Source organism: Spermophilus citellus, assembly GCF_964194105.1.
Source record: "Spermophilus citellus genome assembly, chromosome: 2".
NCBI lineage: Eukaryota > Metazoa > Chordata > Mammalia > Rodentia > Sciuridae > Spermophilus > Spermophilus citellus.
In genome coordinates this window covers 50360863-50386717 of record NC_138183.1, presented here as the reverse complement: position 1 = coordinate 50386717, position 25855 = coordinate 50360863, and the positions used below count along the sequence as shown (strand labels likewise).

At 38.9% G+C, this 25855-nt stretch overlaps 1 protein-coding gene across 1 annotated transcript; it reads right to left on the bottom strand.

The window, feature by feature from the left end:
- Positions 1-24968: 24968 nt before the first annotated feature.
- Positions 24969-25529, bottom strand: LOC308641953 (interferon alpha-5-like; the record flags this gene model as incomplete). The annotated part of the gene is made up of 1 exon (XM_081280537.1): positions 24969-25529. One exon carries the CDS (start codon positions 25527-25529, stop codon positions 24969-24971), a length of 561 nt encoding a protein of 186 aa, XP_081136663.1.
- Between the last annotated feature and the right edge of the window lie 326 nt (positions 25530-25855).

The window sequence follows — 25855 nt, the reverse complement described above, 5'->3', positions numbered from 1 at the left end:
CCAGGAGATAGAGATTAAAAAAAAAAACAAACAGTAATCCTAGAAATGCAAGAAACCATAAAACAGATAAAAAAATCTAACGAGAATATTACAAATAGACTAGATCAAGTAGAAGTGAGAACATCAGATAATGAAGTCAAAGTTTATCAACTTGAAAAGAATATAGTCAACACAGAAAAGATGCTTAAATCTCATGAGCAATCTATCCAAGAGATATGGGATCTCATAAAAAAACCAAATTTGAGAGTCATTGGGATAGAAGAAGGCACAGAGTTTCAAACCAAAGGAATGGACAACTTATTAAATGAAATAATCCTAGAAAACTTCCCAGAGATGAAAGATGGAATGGATTGCCAAATCCTGGAAGCCTACAGGACCCCAAACATCCAAAACCGTAATAGACCAACTCCAAGACATATAATTATGAATATAGCTAACATACAGAACAAGGAGAGAATATTAAAAGCTACGAGAGAAAGGAGGCAGATTACATTCAGGGGTAAACCAATTAGGTTAACGACTGATTTTTCATCATAGACTTTGAAAGCAAGAAGATCCTGGAACAACGTATTTCAAATGCTGAAAAATAATGGATTCCAACCAAGAATACTGTATCCAGCAAAATTAAGCTTCATATTTGACAATAAAATTAAAATCTTTCATGATAAGCAAAAGCTAAAATAATTTGCAGCCAGAAAACGAGCACTGCAAAGCATTTTGAGCAAAATACTACAAGAAGAGGAATTGAAAAATAGTGCCCAAAACTAACAGTGGGAGGTATCCCAGTAAAGGGGGAGAAAAATAACCAAAGAGGAAAAACTAGCCAAACTAAAATAAATAAATAAATAAACAGGACTGGAAGTACAAACCATATTTCAATTGTAACCTTAAATGTTAATGGCTTAAATTCACCAATCAAGAGACATAGGCTAGTAATCTGGATTAAAAAAACAAATCCAACAATATGCTGCCTTCAGGAGACTCATATGATAGGAAAAGACATACACAGGCTGAAGATGAAAGGTTGGGAAAAATCATACCACTCACATGGCCCTCGGAAGCAAGCAGGAGTGGCCATACTCATATCAAATAAAATCAACTTCAAACCTAAGTTAAACAAAAGGGATAAAGAACACTATATACTGTTAAAAGGAACCATCCACCATCAAGACATAACAATTATCAATTTGTATGCACCAAACAATGGTGCTGCAACGTTCATAAAACAAACTCTCCTCAAGTTCAAGAGTCAAATAGACCACAACACAATAATTATGGGGGACTTCAACACACCACTCTCGCCATTGGACAGATCCTCTAGACAAAAGCTGAACAAAGAAAATATAAAACTCAATAACGCAATCAATAACCTAGACTTAACCAACATATATAGAATATATCAACCATCATCAAGCGGATACACGTTCTTCTCAGCAGCACATGGATCCTACTCAAAGATAGACCATATATTATGCCATGGGGCGACTCTCAGTAAATATAAAGTTGTGGAGATAATACCACGCACCATATCTGATCATAATGGAATGAAACTGGAAATCAATGATTAAAGAAGGAAGGAAAAATCCTACATCACATGGAAAATGAACAATATATTACTGAATGATCAATGGGTTACAGAAGACATAAAGGAGGAGATAAAAAAATTCTTAGAGACAAATGACAATACAGACACAACATACCGGAATCTATGGGACACAATGAAAGCAGTTTTAAGAGGGAAATTCATTTCTTGGAGTTCTTTCCTCAAAAAAAGAAAAAAAAAACAACAAAAAAATGAACTCACACTACACCTCAAAAACCTAGAAAAGGAAGAGCAAAACAACAGCGAATGTAGTAGAAGACAAGGAATTATTAAAATTAGAGCAGAAATCAACGAAATTGAAACAAAAAAAAAACATTGAAAAAATTGAAAAAACTAAAAGCTGGTTCTTTGAAAAAATAAATAAGATCAACAGGCCCTTAGCCATGCTAACCAAGAGAAGAAGAGCGAGAACTCAAATTACTAACATATGGGATGAAAAAGGCAATATCACAACAGACACAACAGAAATACAGAAGATAATTAGAAAGTATTTTGAAAACCTATATTCCAATAAAATAGAAGATAATGAAGATATCAATAAATTTCTTAAGTCATACAAGCTGCCCAGATTGAGTCAGGAAGACACACACAATTTAAACAGAACAATAACAAAAGAAGAAATAGAAGAAGCCATCAAAAGACTACCAACCAAAAAAAGCCCAGGACTGGAAGGGTATACAGGGGAGTTCTACAAAACCTTCAAAGAAAAATTAATACCAATACTTTTCAAGCTATTTCAAGAAATAGAAAAAGAAGGAGTTCTTTCAAATTCTTTCTATGAGGCCAACATCACCCTAATCCTGAAACCAGACAAAGACACTTCAAAGAAAGAAAACTACAGACCAATATCTCTAATGAACTTGGATGCAAAAATTCTCAATAAAATTCTGGCGAATCGAATACAAAAGCATATCAAGAAACGTGTGCATCATGATGAAGTAGGATTCATCTCAGGGACGCAAGGCTGGTTCAATATACAGAAATCAATAAATGTAATCCACCACATCAATAGACTTAAAGACAAGAACCATATGATCATCTCGATAGATGCAGAAAAAGCATTAAACAAAGTACACCATTCCTTTATGTTCAAAACACTAGAAAAACTAGGGATAACAGGAACTTACCTCAACATGGTAAAAGCTATATATGCTAAACCTCAGGCTAGCATCATCATAAATGGAGAAAAACTGAAGGCATTCCCTCTAAAATCTGGAATAAGACAGGGATTCCTCTATCACCAATTCTATTCAATTTAGTTCTTGAAACACTAACCAGCACAATTAGACACACAAAAGAAATTAAAGGCATAAAAATAGGAAAAGAAGAACTTAAATTATCCCTATTTGCGGATGACATGATAATATATTTAACAGACCCAAAAGGGTCTACAAAGAAACTGCTAGAGTTAATAAATGAATTAAGCAAAGTGGCAGGATATAAAATCAACATGCATAAATCAAAGGTATTCCTGTATATCAGCAACAAAACTTCTGAAATGGAAATGAGGAAAAACACTCCATTCACAATATCCTCAAAGAAAATAAGATACTTGGGAATCAACCTAACAAAAGAGGTGAAAGATTTATACAATGAAAACCACAGAACCCTAAAGAGAGAGATAGAAGAAGATCTTAGAAGATGGAAAAATGTACCCTGTTCATGGGTAGGCAGAACTAACATCATCAAAATGGCGATATTACCCAAAGTTCTCTACAGGTTCATTGCAATGCCAATCAAAATTCCAATGGCATTTCTTGTAGAAATTGATAAAGCAATCATGAAATTCATATGGAAAAACAAAAGACCCAGAATAGCAAAAGAAATTCTAAGCAGGAAGTGTGAATCTGGAGGTATAGCGATACCAGAGTTCAAACTGTACTACGAAGCAATAGTAACAAAAACAGCATGGTACTGCTACCAAAACAGGCAGGTGGACCAATGGTACAGAATAGAGGACACAGAAACCAATCCACAAAAGTACAACTTTCTTATATTTGATAAAGGGGCTAAAAGCATGCAATGGAGGAAGGATAGCATCTTCAACAAATTGTGCTGGGAAAATTGGAAATCTATATGCAACAAAATGAAACTGAATCCCTTTCTCTAGCCATGCAGAAAAGTTAACTCAAAATGGAACAAGGACGTAGATATCAAATCTGAGACACTGCATCTGATAGAAGAAAAAGTTGGCTACGTACTACATACTGTGGGGTCGGACTCCAAATTCCTTAATAGGATGCCCATAGCCCAAGAGTTAATAACAAAAATAAACAAATGGGACTTACTTAAACTAAAAAGTTCTTTCTCAGCAAGAGAAGCATTAAGAGAGGTAAATAGAGAGCCTACATCCTGGGAACAAATTTTTACCCCTCACACTTCAGATAGAGCCCTAATATCCAGAATATACAAAGAACGCAAAAAATTAGACAATAAGATAACAAATAACCCAATCAACAAATGGGCCAAGGACCTGAACAGACACTTCTCAGAGGAGGACACACAATCAATCAACAAGTACATGAAAAAATGCTCACCATCTCTAGCAGTCAGAGAAATGAAAATCAAAACCACCCTAAGATACCATCTCACTCCAGTAAGATTGGCAGCCGTTATGAAGTCAAACAACAATAAGTGCTGGCAAGGATGTGGGGAAAAGGGTACACTTGTATACTGCTGGTGGGACTGCAAATGGGTGTGGCCAATTTGGAAAGCAGTTTGGAGATTCCTGGGAAAGCTTGGAATGGATCCACCATTTGACCGAGCTATCGCCCTTCTCAGACTATTCCCTGAGGATCTTGAAAGAGCGTACTATAGGGATACTGCCACATCAATGATCATAGCGGCACAATTCACAATAGCTAGACAGTGGAACCAACCTAGATGCCCTTCAATAGATGAATGGATAAAAAAAAATGTGGCATCTATACACAATGGAGTATTACGCAGCACTAAAAATGACAAAATCATAGAATTTGCAGGGAAATGGATGGCATTAGAACAGATTATGTTAAGCGAAGCCAGCCAATCCTTAAAAAACAAATGCCAAATGTCTTCTTTGATATAAAGAGAGCAACTAAGAACAAAACAGGGAGGAAGAGCATGAGGGAAAGATTAACATATAACAGAGACGAGTGGGGGGAGAGAAATGGAGAGAGAAGGGAAAGCATATGGAAATGGTAGGAGACCCTCAATGTTACACAAAATTACATATAAGAGGTTGTGAGGGGAAAGCGGGGGGGGGATAAGGGAGAGAATTGAAGAACAGCAGATGAGGTAGAGAGGGAAGATGGGAGGGGAGGGGATGGGGGATAGTAGGGGATAGGAAAGGCAGCAGAATACAACAGTCACTAATATGGCATTATGTAAAAATTGTGAATGTGTAACTGATGTGATTCTGCAATTTGTATTTGGGGTAAAAATGGGAGTTCATAACTCACCTGAATCAAATGTATGAAAGATGATATGTCATGAGCTTTGTAATATTTTGAACAACCAATAAAAAAAATTCAACATTCATTCATAACAAAAACTGCCAACCAAGACTAGAGATACAGTTCAGTGGTAGAGCAATTGCCTAGCATGTGCAAGGCCTTGGGTGTGATCCCCACTACTGAAAACCAAAACGAACAAACAAACAATGCAACAAAACAACGGCAACAGAAAACTATCAACACATGAGGTATAGAAGGAATGTACTTCAACATAACAAAGGCTATCGATGGCATGGCTATCATACCTAATAGTGCAAAGTAAAATCTTTTCCTGAAGATCAGGAAGAAGACAAGGTTGCCCATTTTGGCCACATCTATTCAATATTCGAGTGGAATTCCTAACCAGAGCCATTAGGCAAGAAAACTGAAAAGCCATCCAAATAAGAAAGGAAGAAATGGAATGGATGTGTAAATGACATGATCCTATAGAGTACTGAAAACTCTAAACTTCCCACCAGAACACTGCTTGAACAAACATACTAATGCAGTAAGGCCGTAGGATATGAAATCAGCATACAAAAATCAGGAGCATTTCTACATGCTAACAGTGAAATCAAAAGAACAAATTTAACTGAGGAAGCAAAGGCTCTGTACATCAAAAACTAGAAAATACTGATGAGAGAATTGGCAGAGGATATAAATTAATGGAAAGAGATCTTGCATTAGTGGATTGAAAGAATTAATGATGTTAAAATATTCAAACTATCCACAGTCATCTATACATTCTGTGCAATTTCTATCAAAATATCCATGGCATTTTTCACAGCACTGAAACAATATTCCTAACATTCCAATGAAAACCAGGCAAAGAAGAAAAAGGAAAAACATTTTCCCAGCAATCTTGCCAAGAGGAATAAAGATGCTGCATCAGTCTACTCATACTGCAAGGTTATCATAGTCTAAACATTCTGTAAAATATAGACACAAATATGCAATATTGACTAAAGTCCTCTTGCTATTATTATTTTGAATAAATTGTATTTTACATCAATTAAAAATAAAAAATATTTTACCCTCCATCATTTCTTCTTTAGTATTCTTCCTTTTTGAAAAATTCAAATATGAGTTTCTGACATAGATACTATTTTTCTTCTCTTTAATTTTTTTTTAACATTTTTTTGCAAAGAAGGTCTACTGGTATCAAATTCTTTAAATGTTTATCTGAGAAAGTCACTATTTTCCCTTTTCTTTTTAGAGAATGATGTCACCAGGGAGAGTGTTCTAATTTAGTGGGTTTTTCTCCCAGTGCTTGACCTTTCAATTCTCTCTGTTCTTGGTTGCACAGCTTTTGGAGAGAAGATAGCTACATATTCTTTTCTTTGAACCTCCATAAGGAAGATGTTGATTTTTCTCTGGCTTCTTTCATAATTTTTTCTTCACCTTTGACTTTTTGAAGTTTGAAAAAACATGGAAAGATGTAGCTTTTTCTGGCATTAAACCTGCTTGTACTTGATATTGTGCATCTGAAGATTAATGTCTCACATTAATTTGAGGAAATTGTGTCATTATTGTTTCTTGTGTTCCTTTCTTTTTCTCCTTCTGGGAATTCCAGTGCCTGTATGTTATATCTTTTGAAGTTTTCCCTCAGTTCTTGGATATTCTGGTCTGCCCCGAACCCTGTAGTCTGTTAGTCAACTTTACATTTCTGGGACAAAAATACTTAACAAGGAAAATTTAGAGAAGAAAATTTTATTTTGACTCATGGTTTCATAGATTCACTTCATGGTGGGCTGACTCCATTGCTCTGAGGCAAGGTGAGGCAGACATCATGGTGGAAAGGGCTGGTGGAGGAAAACATCTCAGGACAGGGTAGCTGGGAAGCAAAGGGAAAGGGGTACCAGCCACAGGGAAGAGAATCTCTTCTAGACCACAGCCCCAGTGACCCTTCTCTAGCCATGCCCCTCCTGACTATAGTTTCCGCCCAGTTTGTACACTCCAACTAGGATTAACTGAATTGTTTAGAGTTCTCATAATTCCATCATTTTACCTCTGAACAAAACTTTTTTTTCTGTCTTTAGATTAACTAGAGTAAGGCATGACCTTGAAGAATAGTGTAGACTTAGTTATAGATCTTTTGCATTCTTTTTTTTTTTTGCTTTTTGTTATTGGTTGTTCACAACATTACAAAGCTCTTGTCATATCATATTTCATACATTAGATTGAAGTGGGTTTTGAACCCCCACTTTTATCCCAAATGCAGATTGCAGAATCACATCGGTTACACATCCCCAATTTTACATAATGCCCTATTAGTAATTGTTGTATTCTGCTACCTTTCCTATCCCCTACTATCCCCCCTCCCCTCCCCTCCCAACTTCTCTCTCTACCCCATCTACCGTAATTCATTTCTCTCCTTGTTTATTTTCCCATTCCCCTCACAACCTCTTATATGTAATTTTGTATAGCAATGAGGGTCTCCCTTCATTTCCATGCAATTTCCCTTTTCTCTCCCTTTCCCTCCCATCTCATGTCTCTGTTTAATGTTAATCTTTTCTTCCTACTCTTCCTCCCTGCTCTGTTCATAGTTGCTCTCACTATATCAAAGAAGACATTTGGTATTTGTTTTTTAGGGATTGGCTAGCTTCACTAAGCATAATCTGCTCTAGTGCCATCCATTTCCCTGCAAATTCTATGATTTTGTCATTTTTTATTGCTGCATAGTACTCCATTGTGTATAGATGCCACATTTTTTTTATCCATTCATCTATTGAAGGGCATCTGGGTTGGTTCCACAGTCTAGCGATTGTGAATTGTGCTGCTATGAACATCGATGTGGCAGTATCCCTGTAGCATGCTCTTTTAAGGTCTTCGGGGAATAGTCCGAGAATGGCAATAGCAGGGTCAAATGGTGGTTCCCTTCCCACTTTCCCAGAAATCTCCAAACTGCTTTCCAAATTGGCCAAACCAATTTGCAGTCCCACCAGCAATGTACAAGTGTACCCTTTTCTCCACATCCTCACCAGCACTTGTTGTTGTTTGACTTCACAGTGGCTGCCAATCTTACTGGAGTGAGATGGTATCTTAGGGTGGTTTTGATTTTCATTTCTCTGACTGCTAGAGATGGTGAGCATTTTTTCATGTACTTGTTGATTGATTGTGTGTCCTACTCTGAGAAGTGTCTGTTCAGGTCCTTGGCCCATTTGTTGATTGGGTTATTTGTTATCTTATTGTCTAATTTTTTGAGTTCTTTGTATACTCTGGATATTAGGGCTCTATCTGAAGTGTGAGGAGTAAAAATTTGTTCCCAGGTTGTAGGCTCCCTATTTACCTCTCTTATTGTTTCTTTTGCTGAGAAAAAACTTTTAAGTTTAATTAAGTCTCATTTGTTGATTCTAGTTTTTAACTCTTGTGCTATGAGTGTCCTATTAAGGAATTTGGAGCCCGACCCCACAATATGTAGATCGGAGCCAACTTTTTCTTCTATCAGACGCAGAGTTTCTGATTTGATATCAAGCTCCTTGATCCATTTTGAGTTAACTTTTGTGCATGGCGAGAGAAAGGGATTCAGTTTCATTTTGTTGCATATGGATTTCCAGTTTTCCCAGCACCATTTGTTGAAGATGCTATCCTTCCTCCATTGCATGCTTTTAGCCCCTTTATCAAATATAAGATAGTTGTAACTTTGTGGATTAGTCTCTGTGTCCTCTATTCTATACCATTGATCCACCCGCCTGTTTTGGTACCAGTACCATGCTGTTTTTGTCACTATTGCTCTGTAATATAGTTTGAAATCTGGTATCGCTATACCACCTGATTCACACTTCCTGCTTAGAATTGCTTTTGCTATTCTGGGTCTTTTATTTTTCCATATGAATTTCATGATTGCTTTATCTATTTCTACAAGAAATGCCGTTGGGATTTTGATTGGCATTGCATTAAATCTATAGAGAAGTTTTGGTAATATCACCATTTTGATGATGTTAGTTCTGCGTATCCATGAACAGGGTATATTTTTCCATTTTCTAAGATCTTCTTCTACTACTCTCTTTAGGGTTCTGTAGTTTTCATTGTATAAATCTTTCACCTCTTTTGTTAGGTTGATTCCCAAGTATTTAATTTTTTTTTGAGGATATTGTGAATGGAGTGTTTTTCCTCATTTCCATTTCAGAAGTTTTGTCGCTGATATACAGAAATGCCTTTGATTTATGCGTGTTGATTTTATATCCTGCCACTTTGCTGAATTCATTTATTAGTTCTAGTAGTTTCTTTGTAGACCCTTTTGGGTCTTCTAGGTATAGAATCATGTCATCTGCAAGTAGTGATAATTTAAATTCTTCTTTTCCAATTTTTATGCCTTTAATTTCTTTCACCTGTCTAATTGCTCTGGCCAGTGTTTCGAGAACTATATTGAATAGAAGTGGTGATAGAGGGCATCCCTGTCTTGTTCCGGATTTTAGAGGGAATGCCATCAACTTTTGTCTATTCAGAATGATGCTAGCCTGAGGCTTAGCATAGATAGCTTTTACAATGTCAAGGTAAGTTCCTGTTATCCCTAGTTTTTCTAATGTTTTGAACATAAAGGGATGCTGTACTTTGTCGAATGCTTTCTCTGCATCTATCGAGATGATCATATGGTTCTTATCTTTAAGTCTATTGATGTGGTGAATAACATTTATTGATTTCCGTATGTTGAACCATCCCTGCATCCCAGGGATGAATCCTACTTGATCATGGTGCACTATTTTTTTGACGTGTTTTTGTATTCGATTCGCCAGAATTTTATTGAGGATTTTTGCATCTTGGTTCATCAGAGATATTGGTCTGTAGTTTTCTTTCTTTGAGGTGTCTTTGTCTGGTTTCGGAATCAGGGTGATGTTGGCCTCATAGAATGAATTTGGAAGAGCTCCCTCTTTTTCTATTTCCTGAAATAACTTGAAAAGTATTGGTATTAATTCTTCTTTGAAGGTTTTGTAGAACTCCGCTGTATACCCTTCCAGTCCTGGGCTTTTCTTGGTTGGTAGTCTTTTGATGGCTTCTTCAATTTCATCCGTTGATATTGGTCTGTTCAGATTGTGTGTATCCTCCTGACTCAGTCTGGGCAAATCATATGACTTAAGAAATTTATCGATGTCTTCACTATCCTCTATTTTATTGGAATATAGGTTTTCAAAATAATTTCTAATTGTCTTCTGTATTTCTGTAGCATCTGTTGTGATATTGCCTTTTTCATCCCGTATGTTAGTAATTTGAGTTCTCTCTCTTCTTCTCTTCGTTAGCATGGCTAAAGGTCTGTCGATCTTATTTATTTTTTCGAAGAACCAACTTTTAGTTTTGTTATTTTTTTCAATAGTTTCTTTTGTTTCCATTTCATTGATTTCCGCTCTGATTTTAATTATTTCTTGCCTTCTGCTACATTTGCTGTTGTTTTGCTATTCCTTTTCTAGGGCTTTGAGTTGGAGTGGGAGCTCATTTATTTGTTGGTTTTTTCTTTTTTTGAGGAATGACCACCAGGCGATGAATTTTCTTCTTAAAACTGCTTTCATTGTGTCTCATAGATTCCGATATGTTGTGTCTGTATTTTCGTTTATCTCTAAGAATTTTTTTATTTCCTCCTTTATGTCTTCTGTAACCCATTGATCATTCAGTAACATATTGTTCATTTTCCATGTGATGTAGGATTTTTCCTTCCTTCTTTTATCATTGATTTCCAGTTTCATTCCATTATGATCAGATAAAATGCATGGTATTATCTCCACCCCTTTATATTTACTGAGGGTTGCCCTATGGCATAATATATGGTCTATTTTTGAGAAGGATCCATGTGCTGCTGAGAAAAAAGTATAACCATTTGATGATGGTTGATATATTCTATATAAGTCAGTTAAGTCTAGGTTATTGATTGTGGTATTGAGTTCTATAGTTTCTTTATTCAACTTTTGTTTGGAGGATCTGTCCAATGGTGAGAGAGGTGTGTTGAAGTCACCCATAATTATTGTGTTGTGGTCTGTTTGATTCTTGAACTTGAGGAGAATTTGTTTTATGAATGTCGCAGCACCATTATTTGGTGCGTAAATATTGATAATTGTTATGTCTTGTTGGTGAATGGTTCCTTTTAACAGTATATAATGACCTTCTTTATCCCTTTTTATTAACTTAGTCTTGAAGTCGATTTTATTCGATATGAGGATGGCCACCCCTGCTTGCTTACAAGGACCGTGTGCGTGGTATATTTTTTCCCATCCTTTCACCTTCAGCCTGTGTATGTCTTTTCCAATCAGATGTGTCTCCTGGAGGCAGCATATTGTTGAATTTGTTTTTTTAATCCATGATACCAGCCTATGTCGCTTTATTGGAGAGTTTAAGCCATTAACATTCAGAGTTACTATTGATATATGGTTTGAACTTCCATCCATGTTTGATTATTTATCCTTTTTTTAAAAAAAATTTAGTTTGTTTCTCCATGATTGTCTTTCCCCTCGCCCTCTGCCTTTACTGAGGCACTTCCCACTGATGGTTTTGGTTATTGTTTTTCATTTCTTCCTCGTGTAGTGTTTTGCTCAAAATGCTTTGCAATGCTGGTTTTCTGGCTGCAAATTCTTTTAACTTTTGTTTATCATGAAAGATTTTTATTTCGTTGTCATACCTGAAGCTTAATTTTGCTGGATACAGAATTCTTGGTTGGCATCCATTGTCTTTCAATGTTTGAAATACATTGTTCCATGACCTTCTTGCTTTCAGTGTCTGTGATTAAAAATCTGTTGTTAACCTTATTGGTTTACCCCTGAATGTAATCTGTCTCCTTTATCTTGTAGCTTTTAATATTTTCTCTTTGTTCTGTATATTGGATATCTTCATAAAAATGTGTCTTGGCATTGGTCTACTGTGATTTTGTGTGCTCGGTGTCCTGTATGGATCTTCAATTTGTATATCTGTTTCCTTTTTTATTTCTGGAAAGTTTTCTGTAATTATTTCATTCAGCAGGTTACTCATTCCCTTGGTTTGAATCTCTGTACCTTCTTCTATCCCAATGACTTGTAAGTTTGGTTTTTTTATGTTATCCCATGACTCTTGCATGTTTTTCTCATGATTTTTTACCAGCCTTTCTGAGTTGGCTAGACTCTTTTCAAGATGATATATTTTGTCTTCATTATCTGACGTTCTGGCTTCTACTTGCTCCACTCTGTTAGTGATACTCTCAATTGAGTTTTTAATTTGGTTTATCATTTCCTTCATTTCTAGAATTATTGTTTGATTATTTTTTATAATCTCTATCTCCTGATAAAGATGCTTAACTTCTTCTTTTATCTGTTTATGAAATTCATTCTCAATGTGTTCTTTCACTGCTTGAATTTGCTGTCTTGTATCGTCTTTAAGGTTCCATTCCATCTGTCTAAGGTGTTCCTTGAGTTCTTTATATGACCATTTTTCTGATGACTCTAGGTCCTCCTGAATATTTAGGCTGTCCTGCATTGTTTGTACTCCTTTTCTTCCTTGTTTTTTGAAGCTGCTCATGTTACTTCTTGTTCTGTTTGACTGCTGAGTTACTGTTTACTCCTATAAATTAATTTGATTCTTGGGAGGAAAGGTATTTGAAGGGAAGGGAAGAAGTCACTAAAGAGAATGAGAGTAGGCAGGTAGTATTCAAGGGGGATAAGAAAAATGAAAAGACTAAAGAAGAAAAAAATAGGAACTAAAAAAAGAAAAAAAAATTTAAAAAAATAATAATAATAATTTTAAAAAAATTAAAATTAAAATTAGTAGAAAAAGAATTAAAAAAATATTTTGTAAAAAAAATTAATAAAACAACAAGAAAGAAAAATGAAAATGAAAGAAAAACCCAAATCCAAAAAAAAAAGAAAAAGAAAAAAGAAAAGAAAAAAAAAACCCTAATAAATGCCATCTTAGAGTTTGATTAACTTCTCTTCCAGTAGGTGGCGCTGTGCCCACCAGGTCAAGTTTCTCCTGTCAATACGCGGGAACCAATCACTGTGCAGCAGCTCCTCCCAGACTGGGCGAGTCTCCAATCCTGAGTGTCTAGGGCCTCTTCTTGTGTCTAGCCACTTCCCACTTTTTCTCTAGCCAGGCCCCTCTCACCACAATACTGGCTACACGTCAGGTCTGCTGCTCCCGGGAGCCCTGTTTTCATGAACGACTGGGCACACTCTTCCAGTTTGCCATTCCCTCAGACCCTAAGTTTGTAGAGCTTGGGGCTGAGAATCCTCAGCGGATTTTACTTGCCCTCCGGTATCCACTTCCCCGTAGCTGGTGCAAGAGACCTCAGCAGTCAGCCCTGGTGGGAGCGGTAGTTCCGCGCAGTGGGTCCCGCACCACCTCTGATTCCCTCGGGCTGGCTGTAGCACTCACTGGGGAGCTGGGAGGGGCCCTTACGGGAGAGCTGGGAGGGGCCCTTAAGGTTTCCCCATTGTGTGGAGAGGGAAGGAGGATCACACACCTGTAGCTGCAGGTTTCAATGAAGTTATCTCCTCCGCAGCAGTCTGATGATGTCAGTTCTCTTTCATAGTGGTGTCTCTTGCAAATGGCGACAGTTCGTTTCCCTTTGCCGGGCGACCAATGCAACGGGTGGGTCCTTACTGTCTCTCCCAAGCCCCGTTTCAAACCTGTGGCCACTACTTATGAAGGCTTGGTAGGCATTTACCTTTGTAGGATGAGAAGGGCTGACCAGTTGTTTCAGCCGGATGGATTAATGCTGAGTCATAGCTGTTTGTCTGCGGGAAGCAGGTGAACGGGAGTTTGAATTCAGCCGATCAGGGCTCAGTGCGTATTCTCGGATCACTTGAATTTTAAATTGTCACTCATCTTATCAGTTGTTTCATTTAACTCGGCAGCTCACTCACGCGGTGAAGAGTCTGCCCTATGGTGCTCTGTGGGAGGAGGCGGCGGCGGCGGCCTTCGGAACCCCCGGGGAGGGGGTGCGGGTTGGGGGAGGGGAGGCGGCGCCTCGGGGCCGCGCGGGCCGGGTACCGGACACGTGGGAGAGTGGGCGGGGCGGGGAAAGAAATTGAGATCTAGATTTAGAGACTGAGCTTGGGAGGAGAGACAGCTGGGGAGAAGCACAGCGGAGAGGCGGAGAGGGGAAGGAGAAGGGGCCGATAGAGCCGTGCAGCTGGGGCTGCAGCCTTACTGCTCGCGCTGAAGTCGTGATGGACTCCCTCCACCTTGGCTGGATTTGTGGCGGATTCACTCCACCTAGGCCCCTTTCTTGACACGGTGCTGGGTTTTTGTCGACAGATCTCCTTTAATGATCTTTACCTCATCTTTTCAGACGCGGCGGCGCGGAGCACGGAGCGGCTTACTCACTTCCCGCCGCCATCTTGCTGCTGACACCAGTATATGCTTTCTAACAAGATCCTGGGAGGCCTTATTTATATTGCTAGGTCTGAGATGGCTCACCTCTCTGGTTCCCACCTCTAGCCGCCCAGCAGGGCAGCGAGGATTACTCAGGGCTAGCAGGAGAGAGAGAGCCGTTTGCATTCTTTCTCTGGTTTATTCCAATGTATTTCATTATTTACTTTACAATGTGTTTTTTGGAAATATTGTATTTTATACTTTATTGTTGCTATAGTTATGAATGAAATTATATTTTATTACATTTTCTAATTTTGAAAGTTTTAAATTCATTTCATTTACATGCATGCTTTATTTTAATGAAAAAAGTATTTAAAATTTTGCCATTTAAAATTTTCTTATGACAAATATCAACACATAGAAACACAGAAGCACAACCTATTTGGGTGTCTTCATAATTTTCAAGATGCATCAGTGGGTCCTAAAAACAAAACATCTGAGCACAGTTGATGTTGATAATATTTACAAGTGTCTATTTGCAAGTTATGGTTAACTTGTGATGATTAATAAGGACTTATGATATTAACCTATTTTTAATTGATTATCATTTTCAAATCCAACAAAGATGAAAATGTCATTTTTCTGACCAGATGTAGTGACCCATGGGGCAGCTCCAGATTCCATTTAGAGACAAATCCAAGAGAAGCAGTTGGGGATGGGATGTAAGGAAGGTACAGAAGAGTAGGAAGAGACTGGTTGGAAGCTAAAACACTCCACATGAACCCAGGGAGTGAGAATCTCACCAAAACTCGTCATCATCCTGGAGATTATTGCTCATCCATAGAGTTTCTATGAAACTTGGGAACCACATGAAAAGCTTACATAAGGAAACGGAGAAGAACATGTCTTCCTGTCTCACCCTACTGCCTCACTCACCCCACTCACTGAGTGACCAAGCTGCTCCTGCCCAGGCTGTGGGTTCTCTGTAACCCCAGGAGCAGCTGGCAGGGCAGAGAATTCTCCATCTTAGCTGTGTAAGGAGGGGGAGTGCCAGCCTAGATCTGTGTGCCACTGGGTCCAGACACTTTCTGTTCCTCTGTCCTTTCCCACATTCTGCATGTCTTCTCATAGGCCTTTAGCCAAACTGCTTCTTCAGTTTCAATCATACTCATCACCACATCCAGATGTTAATATGCCACTGTGCTGGGGACTGTACCCAACTCTATCTATTGTCAGGTTCAAAATATGTTTACCCCCAAATGTGACCCCTTGGAAACTGAGAAAACCACAAAAGTAAGAAAGTCATTCTCTTTTGTGTATATACTCTGGCCATAAAGTATTCTCTGAAATTCCTCCACTAAAGTGGGTTTTAAGGCATATAGTGGGCATCCTGCCAATGCCCAGAGAACAGGTGTGAAATCAAAAGACTCCCAGAAGAATCTGAGCAAATAGGCCTTAGTGACACCCACAGGTTTTACCATTCAATAAGACTCCCATTTGGGCAATCATCCAGTCACAGGGCTGTACCATCTTCTTCTATCCTAAGCATGAAAGGTAGTTTCCTGGGTCTTCTCATCTTCATTTTCTGAAGCCTCCCATGTCTTGTAAACTTTGGCTAAATATATTCGTCATTCCTCTTGTTGATTTTTTTTTTTTTTTACTACATGGATGTTAGCTTTGAACCTCACAACTGCTGAGGAAAAGACTTTTCTTCAGACATTCTATATACAAAGATTACCAGAAGGCCCTCCAGTCTGCACCCCCTACCACAAAGGAAGGCTCCCATCAGTGCTCAGTGGCCCTGGGGCCGACAGGGGCTACCTACCCAGATCTCCAACATGTGCCATCAGGGCCCTGCTTCTAGAAACTTCCAAGGAGCCCTCTCAGATACAGATGTTGTTTGCCCTGAGCATAGATTTACTTTTCCTTTGAGATTCACCTGTGAATCTCAGATTCAGGCTGGATAAAGTAATACTTAGACAACTGGTAAAGCATTATTTCTGTGTCTATCTGTGAAAGTGTGACTAGAGGAAATCTGAGTCAGTGAACTGAGTGGGAAGATCATCTAAGCAGCTGGAAGCCCAAATAGAGCATAGAGCAGATGGTAAAGAGAGGGAAATTTCCTGTCTCTCTCTCATATATATATATATATATATATATATATATATATATATATCCTAAAACTAGGACAGTCATCTTATCCAGCTTTTGGAGTTTAGAACTCCATGCTCCTTGGCTCTTTGGACTCCAGTATTTACACTATTATCCTCCCTGGATTCTCAGGCCTTTGACCTCAGATAGAAATACATTATCAGCTTCTTTGGTTTTGAGGCTGTCATATTTAGATGTAGGCACAATTCTGGCATCTAAGGATCTACAGTTGCAGACAGCCAGTTTTGTGATCTCTTAGCCACAATTATTATATGAGCCAATTCTTTAATAAAACCCCTATTTGTCTGACTGTGTCTGTCTATCTATCTACATCAATTGTTTTAAATATATTCAGGAGCTCTTGGGGCTAAGAGCATCTAATGACTGATTGACAAGGTGGTAGAGATGCCCCTCACTCCATCACTTCGAGTTCACACACATAACATGCCTGTGGAGGCAAACTTGCCAACTGTGATCTGACTGTGGATTCTGAAACAGCCCTATCACTTGGATTTAGCCTTTCTCAGCTGTAGCATATGATCAGTCTCATCTACCAGAGAACTGCTGGGAGACATGCTTTTCTATGCCTGTGAAGGAAAATCCACCAACCTCAGTCCAGATGCAGATCCTAAAGCACAGTGCTCTCTATAATCTGGGGCCAGTCCTGCCCAGGTTCTTGAACCTGCCTAGGTACTGGGAAAAGTACTCCCTAAGACCCATTGGGAAGTATTTCCATCTATTTAACTGATAACAGGCCCACCTTTTCCAGACTGAACTGTGGATCCTAAAGCAAGTCTTGTACCAGTGCCAGCCCTACTGAACAAAGTCCTCGTCTTATCCATCAAATGATCAGGCAGGGCCCATGCCAACTGCCTATCACCTAGAAATGAGCCTGCCAACTTCTTTCCGTAGTACAGATTAACCAGATGCCCCATGATCTGACTCCATTTCCACCTGACTCTAATGCCTGAAGCAATCCCATCATTCTGGTGTAGCAATGGAGAAGTCCTTTATATGAGGAAATCAGAGTAGAAAAGCTGCTTGCCCCTTCAAGTGCACAGCAACCACAGCAAGGTATATGAATCATGAGGTGTTAGTCAAACACATCACCAATAAAAAATAAAATAAATCACTAGTAACTGAGCCCCAAGGAAATAGAGAATTACTGGACAAAAGATTTAAAATTAAATATGTTCAAGAAGCTTAAGGAGGTGCAGAAGAAGACAAGACAGCTAAATGAAATCAAGGGAACAATTCATGAACAAAACAAAAAGTTTGAAAAAGAAATTGAAGCCATGAAAAAGAATCAAATGGATTTTGGAGCTAAAAAATGTATTGACAAAACTAGAAACCTTAATAGTTTCAACAGTAGGCTCAAGCTGTTCGACATCACTCAATTAGAGAAACAAAGAGAGAATTAAAACAAAGGACAAAAGCAGAAGGAAACCAAGATTTATACATGGTCAATATGAATATATGACTTAAAGGAATGTGAGAAGTTACACAGAGAGGATTAGACAGCTTATTCAAGTAAAAATTATGTGATACCTTCCCAAATATGGGGGAAAAATACTGATATACAGATTAATAAACTGAAAGAACTAATTGCAAGATCAATTCGATAAAGAACAAAACAATGTGCCATACAATGATATTTTGGTCAACATTCAACCACATAATATGATGGTGGTCCCATAAGATTATAATGGAACTGAGAAATTCCTATTCCCCAGAAAAGGAATCCTCTGCAGAAGAAAAAGAAAATTCCCCAGGAAAATCCATAAGACCAGTTTAGCAGAAGCTTCTAAGCTTCTCTAGCTTCAATATATGCCTTGAAAATTACATTCAGGTCTTTGAATAACTATTGGGAGAGGGACAACCAAGGGGTCATTCTACATGAATTAATAAACAGAGCTCAAAAAAAGATAAATTTGTATTAAGATCCAGTTACTTATGTTTTTATTATCTGTCATAGAACCTAGCATCAATATTTACTGTCAAATGTCTCTCAAAAATTCACTCTTGATAAACCTTTTCCATGAGAAAACTAAATTTCAAACTTCTGGAAACTGCAAATTGCTTTCCAGAAGTTTATTGAAAAAAAATTAAAATTATAAATAATAACATTTTTTCTTTAAAAAATAAACCATGCTATTTTTCTATATATTTATGGTCAATTTAAAATGCATGATGTATAACATTTATTTAAAATACTCTCCTAGTTAGGTTTGAGATAGTTTTCTTCTGGTGCAAAACTCATAGACGAGATTGTGTTTGGAGGTTCAGGAAAGAAAATCATATAATTTGGTAGAGGAAGCCATGAGCATGAGTTTCTTCTTTCTTTGCTAACTTTTCTTTGACGATTGCTAATGTCAAAAAAGGACAATTCAAGTTCCCCTCTGACAATCTCCCAGGCACAGGAGATGTATTTCTATTCCTTAAGATAGCAGATAATTATCTGGAAATATGTCTGGGGAGCGAATTCCAAGTGAGACACACTTTTTCTATATGCGATGACTTCAGTTGATCCAGACTGAAATGAAGTCTAGAGCATTGTTGCTGAAGGAGAAACTCATTGCCATCATCACAGATGCCCACTGTGCTGAAGAAATTGAACATCTGCTGGATCATCGGATGGGAGAGACAGGTAGCTTCTGTCTTCTGCATATGGATGATCTTCCCAGTTTTTCAGAAAAAGTGGAAGTCAGCTCTGTCTTTCAGGCATTTGTGAGACCATCTTTAGGTGATCAAACAAGATGATATCAACCTAATGTACTGATTTTACACAAGAAGGTAGTTTTACAAGTAAATAGCAGATATGCCTGTCCAATGGGAAGTGTCTTTGACCTAAAGACAGAAGTGTCTATGGAAACAGATGCTGATAGCGAAGGTTGGTTCTTTTTGTATAGCTAAGGGCTGGTAAATGTCATTTCAATTTCAGTATACAAATAATTTTAAGTTTGCTCAGAACTACTTTATTTCCAATTTATCTCTTAAACCTCTGAATTTTATCTTTTAAATTTCTGAGCTGAGCACAGAGGATTCATTAATGACATTTTCCTCCATTAGAACCCAATTTTACAAAAAAAATGTTTCATCCAGTTGCCATACAGGACTATAATTCGAATCTCAAACACACACACATACACAAACACACACACACACACACAAACACACATACTCTCTCACTCACACACACATTTTCATCTGTAAATATTACTCTTCTCTGTTCTAGAAACAAACTTTGAACCCTGACCCTAACATTCACTTTTCTTTCCTTCTTTGACAGAGAAAGTCTGCTCCCTCAACCTATGAATCCCTGTATTTCTTCCATGTTTTACCAGATCATCTCTGACAATAAAGTTCTTCCTGAATAGGATTGCTCTTTGATTCATTCACAGCAGAAGCTGTGTTGCTGCTCATGCATTAGGCTTTTATCATGAAGTCAGACAAATAATGGAAATTAGAAGAAAGGTGAAAGGCTGCACTGCTTTTCTCTATCAGATTTTGTTTCTCATTTCAGCTTTCCTAGAAAGCAAAATTAGACAGTTTGTGGGTAAAATGGGGGGAGGAGTAATGTCATAATTTCATGAATGTGAAAGAAGGAAATGACTTCACCTTGACTATTGGCAGAGTGTAAATTAGCCACATGCAATGCAGCCAAATTGAGCCCCAAGGTCATGGCAGGGGGGAAGACTGAGGGCCAATGCTCAGGTGCCCAAGGCAGGGAAATGCCTGCTTCTGACAGAGGCTCAAAGACCACTCAATGGACTGCCTGACTGTTCTCCCATTTAATCCAGATGTGATCAGCCCTTAGGAGAAGAGAGAGAGTCTCGCAATCAACAGCATCTTGGCCAGAGGCTCCAGTACTAGCACACTCACCGAGTCTGGTAGGACTGTGGATGTTGACCTTGGCTGTGCATTCCAACTTGGTCATAATCTACTAAGACAATGAAAAGTCTGCCCTGAGAAACCTAGAATTGAAAAAAAGGAAGTTCTAAGGTCTCAAACATTTTAGTTCTAGTCTTCAGTCTTACCATCAAAATTTATTGTAGCCTGACTATAGACTAAGATCTCTGAAAGTATTGACTCTTACTTCCCATTAACACTATTTGTGTTAGGTCATCTAGAGAGCTCCTTGGAGACAAACATAAATCTGGAGAGAGGAATTATTCTAAACTCACCAATGATTCAAGGTTAGCATCTCAGGGGTAGTTGAGGTAATGGCTTGTCTGGAAGGTCCTATTAAGGACTGAAAGAACAGACATGGACTTGATTTCTGAACCAAGTAAAGTGTGACATCAAATCCATACAGCAGAGAGATTGAGATGCCAAAGGATCTGGCATCTGGTTTTTGCTGTGGACTATCTTTCTGGGCTTAGAAGGCCCACCTTGCCCTGTGCAGTGTGAGGCTTGGCAGGCAGGGAGGGTTGAGGTACAGCCATCTTCTTCCTCTTACTTCTTATACTCACAAGCTTTCTGCAGCTCATGCTTTACCATGACCTGCCACTGCTCAAGGCACCCAGGGTAGGACCAAGCAGTCTCCCTGTGTCCTTCTGTAGTCTTGTTTCCCAGGCTGAGATAGAGCCCCTGGCTGCCAGCTTCACCACTTTCTTGGTTTCCAACACTTTTCACTATATAATAAATTGACATCTGGATATGTCAGAAAGATGGTTCTGGAGATTTCTCAGTGTAAGTTGAGAATACAGAGACGAATTGTGCAATTTTCTGCATGGGAGCATGACATGTGAAAGTATTAGAAGTAAAACGACAATAAAGAAGTAAACAACATTAAAAATTAATCAAAGGATGGACAGGGCAATAATGTTGAAAGTTGTTGAGCAATGAGAGACAGAGAAGAGTGGGGAGAAAGAGAGAGAGAGAGAGAGAGAGAGAGAGAGATTGATTTTGTCACAAGCCCTCTGTGGGCTGTGTATGGACTGTCGAGCATAGTAACCTCCTGAGGCTGAGTCTGGCACTGGGAACTCCCTGGGGCACTCCCCACAGGGACTGACTGCCTGATGCAGGTGAACTTCCCCCTCAAACTCGCCTAAGATCCCACACAGCACCTGAGAAGGGTGTGATCTGCCAGGATGTCAATCAACCTGCTGGATGCAAGACATCACAAAGCAAGACTCTTCCCTTGACACCTTACCCCTACCTTTGATGTACCCCCATAAATAAACTATGGGAGCCATTTTGTCTTTGTCTAGTTCAAGAACCCATGTGGACAAGATCTATCAGAGGCTTCACTTTTGTAAATATATTTCTGAGTGTTTGTGTTTTATTTTTTGTTAATTATTTGAGATATTAAGATTTAGGGTGGCTTAATTATTTGAGATGGTGAGACTTAGGGTGGCTATTTAGGATGGCTTGGATTCCTCTGGGCAGAAAAACCCTCCAATGAAACGCTGGCAGTCTTCTCCATGGTGGGGAAGGGGGTGCTGGGGAGGGAGGGGACAGGGCAGGGGGAAAGGAAGCCCACAAGATGAATATAACTTTGAGTATCCCAGCCTCCCTCCTCTCATCTGGAGAGAAGAACTTGAAAGTTTGGGTCTGTGATCTGAGCTAAGGTTGGAATGATCCCTCCCTCCCTCCAAGCCCTTTTCTGCTAGCTCAGCAATTTACAGGCAATTTCTGATCATCCTCTTAAGCAACAACATTATTCAGACTTCTTCAAACTTCACAGAGTCTTTCCCAATGGATTCTTCCACAGGCTGTCACCTGGCTACTTCTGCATTCCCTAAAAACTCTTTAATTTGCCCTCGCTGTGTCTTAGTCCTGAATCAAGGTGGAGTAAGACTTCCAAGTCATTATTCAAAGAGACAGAATTTTATCTGGCATTAAGTGCACACTGAAATTCCACTGGTTCAGGAAATTAAGGTAGGAGGAAATGGCAAGTTCAAGGCCAGCTTCTGCAACTTAATGAAGCCCTAAGCAACTTGGCAAGTTTTACATTGTTTCAAAATAAAAAGGGATGGGTTTGTGGCTCAGTGGTAAAGTGTCCTGATTTCAATCCCTCCTTCCAAAAAAAAAAAAAGAATTTTCTCTGTACTATAAAGTCATGTTGGGTAATATACTAGGAGTAAAATTGTAAAACTAGCCACTTAGATTTTTCCTGATTTACCTTCAGGTGTGCTGTCCTGCCTCCTATGTACAATAGGCATGCTCTCCTGGCTCCTAGCATCACATAGGATACAGAGAAACTGAAGGGCCAGGAGACTCTGGAAGGCTGATCAGGCTGGAGAGAAGTGAAACATTCTGACCCTTTCTCCCACACACCTGTCCTTTGCCCAAAGAGGACACTACCTGCCTGGGGCTAGGAGTCTTTTCCTTCTCTGAGATGAAAAGTTAAGGATATGGACTCTTCCAATATTGGGTCACTTCCTCCCAGGAGAACAGCCTATTTTAGCTCTATGTAAAAAGGCTCTTGCCAGTTTCCAGAATTATGCATAGAACAGAAGCTTAATTGCCAGACTTGGACTCTTTCTCTGCCCATCTTGGCCTGTAGGCTTCTGTCTTCTTCTGTCAATATTTTAATAGCTTCCAGAGTAAAACAAATCATGCTTTCTCTTTGTTTATTTGTGTCACAACTACTCTTACATCACTGTAATAACTACAGGCTTTTATTTCCAAAAATATTAACTAGGAGGAACTAAAACTTCTCTTGGAGGTTTCTGGAAAATCTAGAACTTTCATTCAACCATTGCTTTCAGTTGGTGGCTGCATACAATTTTAGAGAAAGTTTATAGCTGGAAACCCTAATAGAAAGATGTCTACACAGGCAGGTTAATGAGAAATGAAGGAGGACATCACAATCGTTTTTTTTGTTGTTTGTTTGTGTGTTTCATTCTGGTTTGTTTGTTTGTTTTTTTGTTTTGGTACCCGAGATTGAACCCAGGGCTACTTAAACACTGAATCACATCCAGGATCTTTTTACTTTCTGATTTTGAGGCAAGGTTTCCCTACGTTGGTTAAGGCCTAGCTAGGTCGCTGACGCCAGCTTTTAACTTGCCAACCTCCTGTCTACCTGGAGAGCCTCTGGGACTACAGGCACACACCACCACTCCAGGCACAAAGGAGATTTCTGAACCAGAGAGGGAGGAAACTATTGTGGTTTGGGAGTCACATGACAGGATCCATGGAAATATGGAGCAAGGAGGAGTGCCACAGCAATCACAAATGAAATGTTTCAAACACATGTATATATACATGCATATTGTGCTAATATTTTAAATTATATATTACATAGTATATAATATATTATTCATAGACACATATGTGCATGTGCGTGCACACGCACACACAAGAATGAAAACCTGTGATCTGCAGCATGCATGGAACTGGAGATCATCATGTAAAGTAAAATGAGCTGGACAGGAAGACAATTGCCACAGAATATCCCTCATGTGTAAAATAGGGAGAAGCTTATCTTATAGGAGCTGGGAGTGGAATGGCACTTACCAGAGGCCACAGAGAACAGAAGGTGGAAAGATGGGAAAGGCTGATCAATGATTCTCCAGTTCAGGTGGAAACAGGCAAGAAGCTGGTGGGCAATTGCAGGCTGTGGTGACTGTTCAGAGCACAAACCTCCTGTGCATGTGAAAAAGCTGGAGGGAGGGATCTTGAGATGTTCACAAAAGAGACATGATAAATATTCAAGGAGATGAGCGTGTTTAACTTGATTTAAATTTTGCACCAAACATAATACGGTACCCCACTAATATGCACCACCTCTCAGCCCCATATATGTCAGCTGTTTTGTGTATTGAAAGCATCACTGCAGAGGAAAATAGATGGAATTGGCATAATTAGTGAGGGATGAAGAATATTTAAGTGGGAACCCCATGGGAGTTGAAGGAGAGATGAGTAAGAGAAATCCCATTATCTTTCCCTTCATATGGGGTAAGATTTTATAATATCCAGATTTTGTTGATTTTTTAAAATCTCAACTAGTCGGAAAGTATCACAACTAAGTTGATGGGAAAATGCAAATATAATGATGTGCATGAAATGAGCACAACATAGAAATCAGCATTTAGAACTAAAATTTCTATTTTGCTGCTGAACACAAAAATGGGAGAGAATGAAAAGAAATATTTACCTAACCTCCCATTCTCCTGCAAGATTGAAAGAATTTAAAAAATTGAATAAGGAATTAATGAAGAACAAAAAAAATCAATTGATTAAATATAAAGAAATGATTGGTTTTATTAATCATATTGTAAAGGTATACATAGTATTATATAGATTAAATAAATAAAATTTCATGAATAGTTAAATAAATAATATTTAAATATATAAATAGATAACATCTGCAAGGATGTAAGGGTCTAGTGCCTATAGATTTGACAAATTGGTTGAAATCTTCTCTGAATTACTGCAACAAATAACAGTCTTTGAAAAGGCAGAACTTGTGAGAGTGTGGTAAGGTGTGTTCATCAGTGAGAAGCATTTCTTTGCTGGTCCACGTCTCATTCCATGCTCCTTAGTCTTTCATACAAATTCGCTGATGAAGAGAAGGATTTCATGATTTCTGTTCTGACCACCTCCCAGGCACAAGGCAGGTATTTCTTCTCCTTCAGGTAGGCAGTGATCCTGTGGAAGTATTTCCTCACAGCCTCTTCCACCCCCACCTGCTTGGACCCACAGTCTTTCAGGTCATCCAGCAGCTGATAGAGGCCACTGAGGAAGTTGTCCAGGAGGGTCTCTTCCCAAGCAGCAAAGGACTTCTGGGTGCTGAAGAGGTTGAAGACCTGCTGGGTCATCTCATGGAGGACAGCAACAGCTTGATCCTTCTGTACCTGCTCACCCTCCAACTGCTCCTGGGGGAAGGAAAAGTCTTTCCTGTAGTTCAGGCAGGAGAAAATGGGAATTCTCCTCATATTTTTCAGGAGTGTCAGGGCTCCCTCCTCATTTTCCTCAGAAGTTTCAAGATCCAGGCTGCGTATCTGAGGCAGGTCACAGCCCAGAGAACAAGTGTTCTTGAAGCTGAGCACCACCAGGGCCAGCAGGAAAGCCAAGGGCAAGGCCATTGGGGATCTTGAAGATGCCGCTGAGCTGCTTGAGATGGGTGGTCTTGCAAATTGCCTCTAGGTTCTCTGAAGCCCTTGACTTGTTCCTATGTCTTAAATAGGAACCAATATGAATTCCGTTTTCTGAATGTCATCCCCAGAACTTCCTACTTCTGTTTTTGCTTTCCTTTATGCTTTTGCAACACGTGTTTAGAGGAGTGTTTCCAATCATTTTTTCATTATTGGTTACCCATCCACTGCTCTCAGAACACATTTTAGTATTTTATTCTGAAGTGAAATTTCTATTAATTTCTTAATTTGGGGGTGGGGAGTTACTGGGGATATAA